Raw genomic sequence first — 13,006 nt, 5'->3', positions numbered from 1 at the left:
GTAGAGAAAAAATAACATTGCATCGGTTATAATAGACGAACTTCACTAACCCAGCGGCTCCCATTATAACAACGGAGGGTGTTTAAAAAATGACGACAGGGGAATATATGAAAAAAAAGAACGCTACTTTTCACATCGGTAGGTGAGTAACGAGACATCAAAGATAACACTTAATTTGTCCGGAATTCTCCTTTAACAAATAAAAAAAGAACAGAGGTAAAGTGAACTTGAACTTGAAGTGATGTTAAAATACTGTACACAGTACAGTACATGGTGGTAAAAAAATACCATACCATAAATAATTAAGTGCTTTTCTTTACAGCACAGCAGTCTTTTCAATACACATAAAACATATATATTACAGTATGTAATCATTAGTAGTCATGTACCACTCATGAAGATCACAGAGAAGCAAAGCTTGTATCCACAGGTCCCCCCGCTTCAATTCCCTATCCCTGCCAGACTAAAAATTAACTGCATAAGGTGAACTCTCCCTTCTCTGAACACTAAGCAAGCAACGATGCACTGTACCCTCGAGCAAGGCACCCATCATTGGATCCCTCCATCCGAGCTGCTCTGTGGCCAACAGTGGAAGGCTGTGGTTCCACCGGGGAACTCATCTAAAGCTTGAGTTTCCCCTCGGGGATCAATAAAGTTCATGAAGTCATCTAAAACCGTACAGCTGACTGATGGGAAGTGGGAACTGGGGCATTGCAGAGGGAAGAAGCACCATATTTAGCCCCGGTGCAGTACAGTACGTCACTGGGGACTTACTGTGGGAGGGGGATTCTCGTCCATCGTCCACCCCGGAGTCCCTCTCCTTGGACTGCTTCCTGTGTCTGTGTCCATGGTGACGTCCATGGTGACGTCGGTGCGACTTCTTGCCCAAGGGCACGTGGACGCCGATGTATAGCGTGCGGTGCCCTGGAGACAACATGGATGATACGTGAAAAAATGATTAAAAAATACCCATTTTCATGTGAACAGTAGGCTACTATGTTATAATTGGGGTGCATTTCAATGCTGCACTAATGTGCACTGAGTTTCGCAATCTGTGTTGTGTAGCAATCCAGCATCAAAGCTAATCAAGGTATAACAAGGTATCAACAAATCTAACTAGCCTTTAAGAAGGTGCAGTGGACAAAGACCTACATAACACTGCTTTACATTTCATCTTTTTTCAAAGTTTGTTCTGACAGAGATTGAAAAGATTATTACATCAACTACTATTAGGCACAGTGATTTTTGCAGTACAGTCCAGTGTTGTGGGAGTTTTTTTATACTGTATACTGTATATTAATGTGAGAAAACATGTTTGCTGATAGATCGGGAATCAGTCAGAAATGTTCATCTTATTTCATCAAAAATAATAGGGGTATGTGAAATAGCACAACATGTCACTTTAGTTGTTTCTTATAGGATTTTGACCACAAATAAAAAATGGCCTGTGACCTGCTGATGCCATTTTAATGTTACTGGATGGCAATCAAACACTTGCTTGGCAAGTATACAAGAGATCAATGTCCCAGGACCAGAGATGCTCTTAAGGGATACTGAAGATGTCAGTGAGAGTCAGGGTTCTAAAAGATGACAGGGGTTTGGTCGTGATTTGTGTGAGACAGAAAGGGAGAGAGTGTGTGTATTTATATAGAGTACAGTACCTGCATTTGCATGTGTGTGTTTGTGTAAAAGAGATCGTGTGAGAGAATGTTTTCTCATGCCAATAAAGCTCCTTTGAATTGAATTGAGAGAGAGAGCGCGAGAGAGAGAGTGCGTGCATGTATTTATATACAATATAGTATCTCAGTTTGTGTGTGTGTGCCCGTGCGTGCGTGCGTGCGTGTGTGTGTGTGTGTTTGTGTGTATATGTGCGTGCGTGTGTGTGTGTGTGTATATGTGCGTGCGTGTACGCGCGGGTGTGTTTAAGCATGCATGCGTGAAAACAATTGCATGAGTGCCTACATCCATGGGGCCATACAGTACATGAAGGTAATGCAAACTGACTCTGGGCCCGTTCGGCTGCTGTTAGCCTTCGGCAAGCGCCTGCCTTCCACAGACAATACTACTGGACTGCTGTATCTGCCTCTATAACTCACAACACGGAGGGACACAGTGTCCGGCGACCGGCGTAATGGGACACCAATGGATCCATACAGTATGTTGCTGAGTTCAATCTTGGCATGAGAGCATCCATTAGCGCCGGACGGGAAGAGAAGTTGGCGAGGAACGCGTTGAGAAATATCTGCAGTTTTGTCAGTAATGGTAGAAAAAAGGGCAAACCGATGCAAATTAATGTGTGATGCATGGTTGTTGCTGGGTCCTCCTACAAGACATAACCTTTATCCACTCTGCGAATTAAGCAAAGCGCGATTGTATTGCAAACTTCATCAAGTCGACTGACAACATACCACCCCTCATTTACCACCCCTCAACCACCAATCAGAGTGGTTAATGGAGAGAGAAAACTTGAAATGCATCGGCAGTTTTGTAGTGAATATCATTTCCCTGCAAGAGCAATTCCCAGTTAACATGTAAAAATGAATGGCCAGTACAAAAGAGGTAAAAGACTAGGACTGATTTAGCTCATTCTAACCTGATGAGTTCTACAAACAACCGAATAAAAAAGCACAATTGAATAGACAGTAATGATATAGGATGGATGGGGATGTGCCTGACTTGAAAATACACACACAAGGACCCAGCAGCTGGGTTTTAAAGTTTCAGAATGGGGGGAGGTCTCAATGAAAATAGCTCACATATCTCAAAGCCCGACTACCCACTGATGTCATGGAACCTCTCTCTCTCTCTCTCTCTGTTTCTGCGCTGAGTCTCGATGGCATTCAATCTTTCAACGCTCAAATACATGCAGTCATGTGTGTGACCCGGAGAGTATATTTACAGTATGTGTGTGTGTGTGTGTGTGTGTGTGTGGTCTGTATTTTCACAATGCTTTAGTCACTAATGAATATGAAAAGGGTCAAGAGAGAGAGAGAGAGGGAGTTTGTGTGTGTGTATGTGTGTGTGTGTGTGTGTGTGTGTGTGTGTGTGTGTGTGTGTGTGTGTGTGTGTGTGTGTGTGTGTGTGTGTGTGTGTGTGTGTGTGTGTGTGTGTGTGTGTGTGTGTGTGTACTCCAGTGCACACACACAAAAGAAAGAGAAAAATCAAATGTGAGATAAGAGGCAGAAGGGGGACAAGAGTGAAAGCGAGACAGACAGACAGCACACATGTCTGAAGATGATTTTCTCCCTTTCAGCTCCGTGCCCGTTGCAGTTGTTACCAAGGTGCCAGACCATCAACTAACACTGGTAACCATGGTAACCACCAACATCCAAAGACCAGAGTCCTTGAGATGCCAGCATCATCATCTCACCCAAGAAGATTATCACAACCCATAAATGACAGGTCCCACAGTGGCTTATGCAAAGTCTGCCTGGCAAATAAAACATACTTTCAAGAAAGAAATGAAGACTTATAGAGGGCCGTGTTTTATAATAATAATAATAATAATAATAATAATAATAATAATAATAATAATAATAATAATAATAATAATAATAATAATAATAATAATAACAACAATAATAATAAGACACTTTTTGTAGAGAGCCATTCATAAATATTATTCATAATATGAATATATTTGTCATTACTATTCTAGTGGTTTAAACAGCTATATGCTTGTTGATATGTGCTATTGTATTACTGTTTGCTATTTGTATTAGATTTTGAACTTCTTATTTTATTTCATATTTTTTATATTTGTATCCACAAGAAATGTCACTGCCTGTAATGTTGCAAGAGCTGTTGCATAAAGCATGTGTGAATAAAGACGTTGGATCTTGAGTCAACACAACACATGTATAAACAGCCTAATGCTCAGTACTGCGTACAGAATTAGCTGCGCAGCATGTGAGTTGGATGTGTGTGGGCACAGTGGTGTGTTCAATGACCAAACTGTCCTTGGTTTGGTCATTGAAATAACCCATTGCTGTCCTTCAGTGGTGAAAGAAGTACTTCGTGTAAGTAAAAGTAGCAATACCTCAATATAAAAATACTCTGTTACAAGTCAAAAGACTGTATTCAAAATGTTACTTGAGTAAAAGCACAAAACTATTGGCATCAACCATCAAAATATACTTACAGTACCAATGTAAAAGTACTTAAACATTTGTGAATAGCTGAAGACTTCCTGAAGTATAAAACAGGGCTTAAGTGGTTAATGTATGTTTTGTAATAATAACCTACAAAGTAACTAATAACTAAAGCTGTCAAATATTTGTAATAAAGTACAATATTTTCTAGATGTAGGGGAGTGGAAGTATAAAGAAGTATTAAAAAATGGAAACACTCAAGTAAAATAAAATTACCTCAAAATTGTATTGAACCACTTGAATCCCAGCATTCTGGGGAGAACATCAACCAGAAATAGCCGATCTACAAGCTCACAATGCCTCGTGTTGCGACACGTTGTGAGCTTGTAGATCGTCTATTTATGGTGACGAGATTTGCCTCGGGTCCAGTCTACTAAGTCTAGAGTGTTTAAGTGGTTAAGTACTGTACAGTACTTGAGTAAATATACATTTCCATCAGTGCTCTCCGGACATTTAATGTGGAAAGAACTGTTCCGTAGACAAACATTGGATTGTCACTGTTTACCTTCTAGCTCTTCCTTCTCGAAGTTGGTGTTGAGCATGGAGCGCGTCCCCCCACGGTCCACCACCACCTCCTCATCTGTCCTCTACGAGGCACACACACACACACACACACACACACACACACACACACACACACACACACACACACACACACACACACACACACACACACACACACACACACACACACACACACACACACACACACACACACACACACACACACACACACACACACACACACACACACACACACCCATACACACACACAGAGAGAGAGAGAGAGAGAGAGAACATGGTTACTTTGCTGTCAATTTATACAGGGCAAGTAAAATACACAGTGTGTGTAGACATAATATGCACTCCCAGTGCTGGACATGTAAAGCTACTTTAAAAAACTAGCAGATAAGCTACTAGTTAATCTTCATAAAAAAGTAGGCTAACTGAGCTACACTTTAAAAGCTCTCTTCCAAAATAAGTAGCCAGCTGCAAGTCACTTAGTAAATGTAGCTAGACCGTTGAAGTTACTTTGTAATGCGGTTGGGTAATGTGGCTGAGGCAGGGGCGGCCTTTCCTATGTTTCACCCGTTTCAATTGAAACTGGCCCCGAACCTCAGGGGGCCCCCGGATTTTCTTGAAAAAAAAAAAAAAAAGTTTAGATTTCTTTTTTTTTTTTTTTTCAAAATACAATTTTAGATTTTTTTCGCAAACAAAATCCGCAAATTCCTCCCCCCAAATTTTTTTTTTGGGGGGGGTGGGGGGGGTGCATAGGGGGCCACATATTAGCTCTTGAAACGGGCCCCCAGATCACTAAGGCCGCCCCTGGGCTGAGGACATGGCATGATATAATTAATAATTATTATTATTATTATTATTATGATATAATTACAGCTGTGTAGTTTTTGTCAAGAAACCCAGCCACGTGGGGAAAATAATAGTTTAACTACTTGAAAGCTACTTCCTTCTGAAAGAAGTGAAGCTATACCCACAAGCTACTAGGAAATGTAGTTTATTTAATAGCTTATGAATTCTTACTGTAGCCCTAGGGATTCTCAAACTTTTTTATACCAGGACCCAATTTTATGGGGGAAATGTTTTGGTGACCCCACACTTGATTTATAGTGCAATTTCAAAGTTGAAAGAAATCATATTTGAAAAATAAATAAAGCATAGACATTGGTAGCCTTGAATAGGAATATTATAGAAAATGTATTTACAATGTTGTGATTCCTGTTGATATTGTGTCTTATCATCATAGTTGAAAAGCTATGGAAAGGTGTTTCGGTACACATTTGTAAATGGAAGCATACAGCCCGTTGCCAGGCTGTATCGCAGCATTATTTCATTAGGTCTTATCAATGTAGTTTAAAATCTACGGAAAGGTGTTTCTAATCTGTACACATTTGTAAATGGATCAGCATACAGAGCCTGTTGCCAGGCTTCACAAGCTATGCTTTAAAACAAATACATCAGATTCAGACTTAATGGTATTTGTCTTTTTTCAGTTGTCAACGTGCAACCCCAACTTCACCTTCCCACGACCCAACTCGGGGTCCTGGACCATAGTTTGAGAACCTCTGCTGGAACCTATAGACCCCTTAACAGACGACGTCACACTGATAAGAACCTGTATGCGCACGCAGGCCGGCACCAAATGAAACCCATTCTGTCATGTCTCGCTAGGAAGCGCCTCTCTAGCCAACACACAAGAGGAGGTTGAATGTACTGAAACCAGCGCACCCCGAAACAATATGTTGGGAAATCATTGCATGAAATAATCACCTGTGTGTCCAGTCTCAATGTTGGTAAACAAATAATTGGTCTACAGCTAGGCAACTGCCCAAGTGTCTATGTCCCTGTCCAAAACTGTGCTGTCAGAGTCTTGAAACAACCCCGGCCTCAGCACTGTCTGGCTTAAATAACTACCCACAGTGTGCTAAAAGGGGTGACAACTCAAGTGCAGAGACTGCTTTGCTCAATTGAATTTATTTTCTGAGATGTGTCATGGTAAGTCACCAGAAAAAAATGTATCCCAGAAGATCAGTATTGGAAACTCACAACAGTAAATCCAAAACAGTCAAAATTATTCAAAAAGGTTCATCTAAACGCTCAGATGATACAAAAAGCAGAAAATCCAGCACAAGAAAAAAAAATCCAACTGAAAAAACGAATTCACAAAAGGCTTGAGTCCAAAGAAACAAAAAATACAAGCTTGGCTGGAGCTTTACACGCTGTGTACCACTAAAGCTCTATTCTGACTAGGCAAAGAACTAAAGAAGAAACAGGGTATAAATACACAGACAAACCCAATCAAGGTAATGAAACTCAAATCAAGACAGTGGTAGTTAACAAGGGGGCGGGGAGAACACAACACAAATCAGAAAGTCAGAAAATGGCTAGAATATGTTCAATAGAGAGCAACAGAAAACACTCGTACACTCCACTTTGTGGCCTAATATGCACATTGCACACCAAACTAGGGGTCCTTGAAATTAAAAAGTATTGAGAATCACTGATTTAGTGTGCACAGTGCATATCCCTGTTGGCTAACTAGTGACTTAACATGTTGCTGGTTTGATCCTGACAGAAGTGTGTTATAACTGTGATCTGACTAATGAAGGGTGGCAGTCATATCTACTGTACATGTACTGGACAGTGCACACCAACACTGCCTACTGTACTGTATGTGCTCTTCGTGGCACCAAACCACTGTGCTGCTTCATTGCACGTTTAGCTTTGGAATTGTGTCAAGCACAAAATTTGTGCTTCTTGTACTCATACTGTATGTACGATATAGAAACACACACACACACACACACACACACACACACACACACACACACACACATTAATTAACTAATCTCTTCTTAGAGAATTAGAGATGTCAACAATGAGGGTTACCAGACAGTAGAGCTGCATAATTATAAAATTATGTTGGCACGTATTTTACTAGTTGTCTGCGCGATTACAGTCATTACTTACAATTATGCGTGTCAATGAATTGTGCGACAAAGCTACATGCTTGTACACTGTATGACTCAATGTCGCCTCTACACCAATATTTGTCGTATTTGTTCCCAGCACACACAGAGGCCATTTGACATGCCTGGGTTCAGCCAGTCTGCCCATGTTGAAGCCAAATCCACATTTCACCCAAAACGTTCAGTAGTTCACGCACGAGCACACGCACACGCACACGCACACGCACACGCACACGCACACGCACACGCACACGCACACGCACACACACCATTAACAAGTTAAGTTTCCCAGACTGTTACCATGGTGACAAAAGGCACCGGATTACAGTTTTTAAAGAGGCACTTTCATGCACCCCCTGAGCATGATTATATTGGATATGAGTCATACTTATTTTATTTATTAAATTTGTAATAAAATGAGAACTTAGCCACGTAAGCACACACACACACACGCACATGTGCACACACACACGCACACACACACCAGACAAGATGATCGTGGGATGAACTGATGCTATGATTTATACTTCGTCACACAAATCTGCCAAATCTAGCCGACGTACAGGCCCATAACACGTCGCGGATGTGACACGTTGTGAGATGTGGTATGTGGGTGCATGCTTAAAGATGCAGCCCAGCATGTTCCTGGATGGTTCATGATTCTATAAATAGCCTTGACCTCAAAAGAGGAAAAAAGGAGAGGGGGAGGGGACTTCACATGTTTTACCTTGCTGATGAATATTTAATGAAATATGTAGTCGGCGTGTTTTGTTTTCAGTTGTGTTGTGTTGTGTTGTGCAAAGGACAATGGTGGAGAGAAATATGAGCTACCTGCATTCTATTGCAGAGATGCAGAGCTGCAGCTTTAAGACCATGACATACATATAGGAGTCTTTCTAATGCCGTTTTCACTTCACTGGCAATGTACAATGAAGAATCAACTTTGCTCATAACTGATTTACAGGTGAAAGAAATGGGTGAAATTCATCTTTGCCCCTAGGTCCATCATTTTCTTGTTTTTCAGAAAGGGAGAAGAAGAAAAAAGGAGAGGGGACAGGGAGTTAAATCTATCATTAAAGAAGCATGTGAAAAAAATCCAGATATCTATTCTACACATACTATAAGACCAGCAGATACAGTATGTACATGAGGTTAAACATAAGGTGTGAAAGTGGTAACACATCGGTACAGGTCTACTTAGCGGCAGCGCCTGCAGGTACATAAAAAAACAAAACATGGCAGAAACTTCATAGGCACAAAGAATCCACATTGGCGTCATGTGAGAAGAACAGGCGCCAATCTTGTATGTACTGTATATGTATATCTTATCACGCTTCCTAGTCAAATTGCCTGCATTGATATCACGGTACAGAGTCATGTTCTATACCGGTAGCATCATGACTAATGTGCGTCATGATGGTGCTTATGATACGTCACTTCTATGAACAAACCGTTGTTCTACCAACAAAATGCTTCATAAAAACTATGTTCGTGAAGCTCCTGGAAGAAGCTCCCCCATGTGTTCTGGTGGAGAGAGAGAAAGCTGTGTGTTTGCCACAGGCGGGGTCAAGACGATGGTCGAGGAAGCATCGCATATACCTGTACAGTGATAGAGCGAGCGTGTCTGTGTTCACTGGGTGAGCAAGTATAGTGACAGAGAGCACAACTCCGTTCATCACATTGTGGCGTGCGTGTAGGGAGTGGGTGGGTGAGAGAGAGGGAGAGAGATCTGTGACCAGAGCAGAGTTAAATTGACGGTCTGCCAGGCCAGCCTGCAGATGGACATCCATTGTCTCTGCTCATCCCAAATACACATTCAATCATCCCCAAATGCAGTCTTGCGTGCTTATAGTCTCCTCTCACGCGAGTATTAAGTAATGTCCCGCTACAAATGAAAACAGTCACATAATGGCACTTAACCACTATAAGGAGGACATGTGAGAACAACTCTCCCACTACCTATGGCATATGCCTATGACATATAGGAACCAAATGGTCACTTACAGGTCTATAACTCTGAAAGTGTACAAATGGAACCAAAGGGACCCTATACGGTTCCTTTTGGTTCCATTTGTACACTCTACGAGTTAGGTGGGGCTGTGGCTTAATGCATAGGGCCACTGATGTACATGATGTCGATTGTTTGATGTGCAGTACTAGTGAATTTAATAGCATGTTGTTGTTGCAGAGTAGAGTAGAAACCCATAGATGGAAAGGCACATGCGTGGCTGCCTAAATACTTACTGTGTTATTCGTAAACGTGACAAAATATACAATAAAGGCTTAAGATCAAATGCTATCATAACCTTCTCATACACCTGCCACACTGTGCTTTGTCCAGCTCAGCGTTACTACTGTGTGTATACCCACAACTTAAAAATTCTTGGAAACAATCAAATAAAATAAAATCTATACCTTTCTTAATCGTTAGCACCTACCATTTACCCACTCCGCCGGCACTGCTGAAACGGTCCCTCTATGTTTACGCTTATATGAAACAGAAGACCAGTGCCGCCCCAATGTTTTGGGAGCTCTAAACAAAACATCTGTATGGGGCCCCCAAACTATTTCTTATAGATGAATAGATTAATAAAGAATATAGCATGCATCATCCAGCTGCCCCCAGCTAAATGTCTGCACTGCACAGGACGGCTGTGTTGTTATGGAAATATTATCTATACATCATGACCTTGAGAAGGTTAAGATAATGTATTGTGGTTTAATGTTGTAGTTTACTGTAAAAATTGTAAAACATTAATATACCAATGATTGTAGCATACCCTTTTCTCTAGTTCTATTCTCCTCTGTGATTTTTCTTTTCTTTTTCCGGACTCAGAGGGGTACATTGTTCATGCCAGCTGTCGGACAGTCATTGGCCACCCAGCTATTCTACTGTTGGCAGCTAACAGAGAGTCACAAGTAGAAACTAACGTCACCTGCCAGTGGGTGGTAAATAATCTAGCATCAATGTGTGCAGCACGCACAACCTCCATAAAATCCTCCTTCCTAGTTCAAAAATTGGTTCAAGGAATTTAGAAACATATCCAAAACCTATTATTTCTTCATTGTTACAGCTATGTACTGTTTATTGGACTATCGTAATTGATTGTCAAGAATGGGAGGGGGCTCCAAACCAAAAAAGATCCAAGGAAGCTACAAATCAGCTGCTAGATTAGTTCTGTGCTGTCCTTATTATGCTAATGCTGACATGCTGTATTGCATTCCAGAATATTGTGGCTCCCAGTTAAGGCTAAACTTCAATTTGTCATTCTACTGTCTATTTGGGGTAAAAAATAAATTAAAAAAAACAATAAAATTATGTCATTATATACATATGTAGCTGTCTGTGTCTTATCTCCATACTACTCCATGCTGTTAATGTGTTTCCCAAACCCCAGGAGGATTAGCTACCAGAAGCTAATGGGGATCCTAATAAACAAGAGAAAGTGAACAATAAAGTGCTCTATACCTTCACACAATGGTCCAGCTCAACAACACTTTCACTCCTTCCCTACTGCAATGATAGTCGGTTTATTCTCTCCTCCTCTGATGCATGTGCTCTATCCTACGGGTTCTCACAGTGGAGGTACTACGTCCTCCCAGTGGGGCTCCTCACTGGCAGGTCAGTAGGATACAACAGCAGTGATAATAACACACAGATGTGTGTGGGGAGGAATCAATTGGCATAACGACTACATTGGGGAGAAAGGGGGGGTAAAAAGCTAAAAACCTTGTTCCACCAATGGAGGAATGACGCCCCCCATCTCAAGGCAAGTCTCCTTATCTGCTGCGTGTGTATAGTATTACGTGAACTCCAGACACTTCATATTCCTCTCTGCCCAACTGTCCTCCATTACTTGTACATGATATGGCTTCTGTGTTTACAGTAAAAGAAACATAAACAGCTTGCTTGTTCTTATTTCTTTCTTACTTGTTATGTTGGTCCACAATTATTACATGAGTTGTGACTCTTGTACTCCTATACTATTTTTTGCTTGTAATAAATAGGCTGAGTGGGTGAGTGGGTGAGTGAGTGAGTGGGTGGGTGGGTGAGTGGTGTGAGTGAGTGAGTGGATAAGTGAGAGTAGTATAGAGATGGCCATGTGGCCATTGCCACCAGCAGTTATGTCAAACATGGCTGGCGGTGGCCAGCATCCACTGATCCTGAAGAGATTAAACAAACCATGTTGGTGGTATGCACACACACTGTAGCTCGCTCTCTCCCTCTCTCTCTCTCTCCTCTCCTCTCTCTCTCTCTCTCTCTCTCTCTCTCTCTCTTCTCTCTCTCTCTCTCTCTCCTCTCTCTCTCTCTCTCTCTCTCTCTCTTCTCTCTCTCTCTCTCTCTCTCTCTCTCTCTCTCTCTCTCTCTCTCTCTCTCTCCCTCTCCTCTCTCTCTCTCTCTCTCTCTCTCTCTCTCTCTCTCTCTCTCTCACACACACACACACATGGATAGCCATGTGAGAGCATCCAAGGAGTGCATCAGGGTCAATTGGTGGACAGATGCTGAGGGCTGAGACGAGGACACGAGCGTCCAGTGCGTCCAGCTCTTTCTCTCTCTGTCACACACACGCACGCGCACGCACACACACACACACACACACACACACACACACACACACACACACCACACACACACACACACACACACACACACACACACACACACACACACACACACACACACACACACACACACACACACACACACACACACCACACACGTCCTGGCCCAGATGAGGATTCATTAGGAAGTCCCAGTAGACAGTAGACTTCAGGCGCTAGATTTCCAGTGGCAGATGGTTAATGGTAATCTGAAAGTTCAATGTCTTCATTTTGTGCATTTTAATGTCTGTGCTTCTGCATTTCAATTCACACTGATCCTGATCCAGCCCCCGCATGCATCCTCCACACATTCACACTGACCCACTGTGTACTTGACACATACATAATGACCGCTGATTTAACACGGACTTAAGAAGCATCTCATGATTTCAAATGGACAGACTTTAATGAGAGAATTCAATGTTGATGTTAAGAGTTTTGTTATTGACACACTGCCATGGACGCAGCTCCAAAAGAGCACATACATCTAATCAGGCTGCTTGGCTGCCTGCTATTGAAGAGGCAGCTACTGATTCCTGTCTTTCTATTCTTTTGTTGTCTGAGAGCGGAGCCACGGCACATGGCCAAAAGCACAGATTTACTCTCCGGAGAGCAAAGGGATTTGAAGAGTCTGTGAGACTACGAAAGGGCTGGAGTGGCCCGATGATGCATGTGAGCGACTCGCTGGCGTTTTAAATGTTTTTTTCATGAACTCAGATAGAGACCGGCTTATAAGGAGCACAACAGAAGAATAGGCTTCCGTGGATG

At 42.0% G+C, this 13,006-nt stretch overlaps 1 protein-coding gene across 4 annotated transcripts in view; it reads right to left on the bottom strand.

Moving 5' to 3' along the window:
• LOC308080891 (sodium-driven chloride bicarbonate exchanger-like) overlaps positions 1–13,006 on the bottom strand; it is a gene marked incomplete at its 5' end in the record, with an annotated part of 70,013 nt that overhangs the window by 30,130 nt on the left and 26,877 nt on the right. For all 4 annotated transcript variants that reach the window (XM_080422979.1, XM_080422977.1, XM_080422980.1 and 1 more), the window contains 2 exons: positions 775–924; positions 4,657–4,738. In XM_080422979.1, the coding sequence (XP_080279105.1) occupies positions 775–924; positions 4,657–4,738 (232 nt within the window). The remainder of the gene's footprint in view (positions 1–774; positions 925–4,656; positions 4,739–13,006) is intronic.

This window comes from Gymnoscopelus braueri, assembly GCF_963280865.1.
Source record: "Gymnoscopelus braueri genome assembly, chromosome: 24".
Taxonomy (NCBI): domain Eukaryota; kingdom Metazoa; phylum Chordata; class Actinopteri; order Myctophiformes; family Myctophidae; genus Gymnoscopelus; species Gymnoscopelus braueri.
This window is presented reverse-complemented; position numbering and strand designations above follow the sequence as displayed.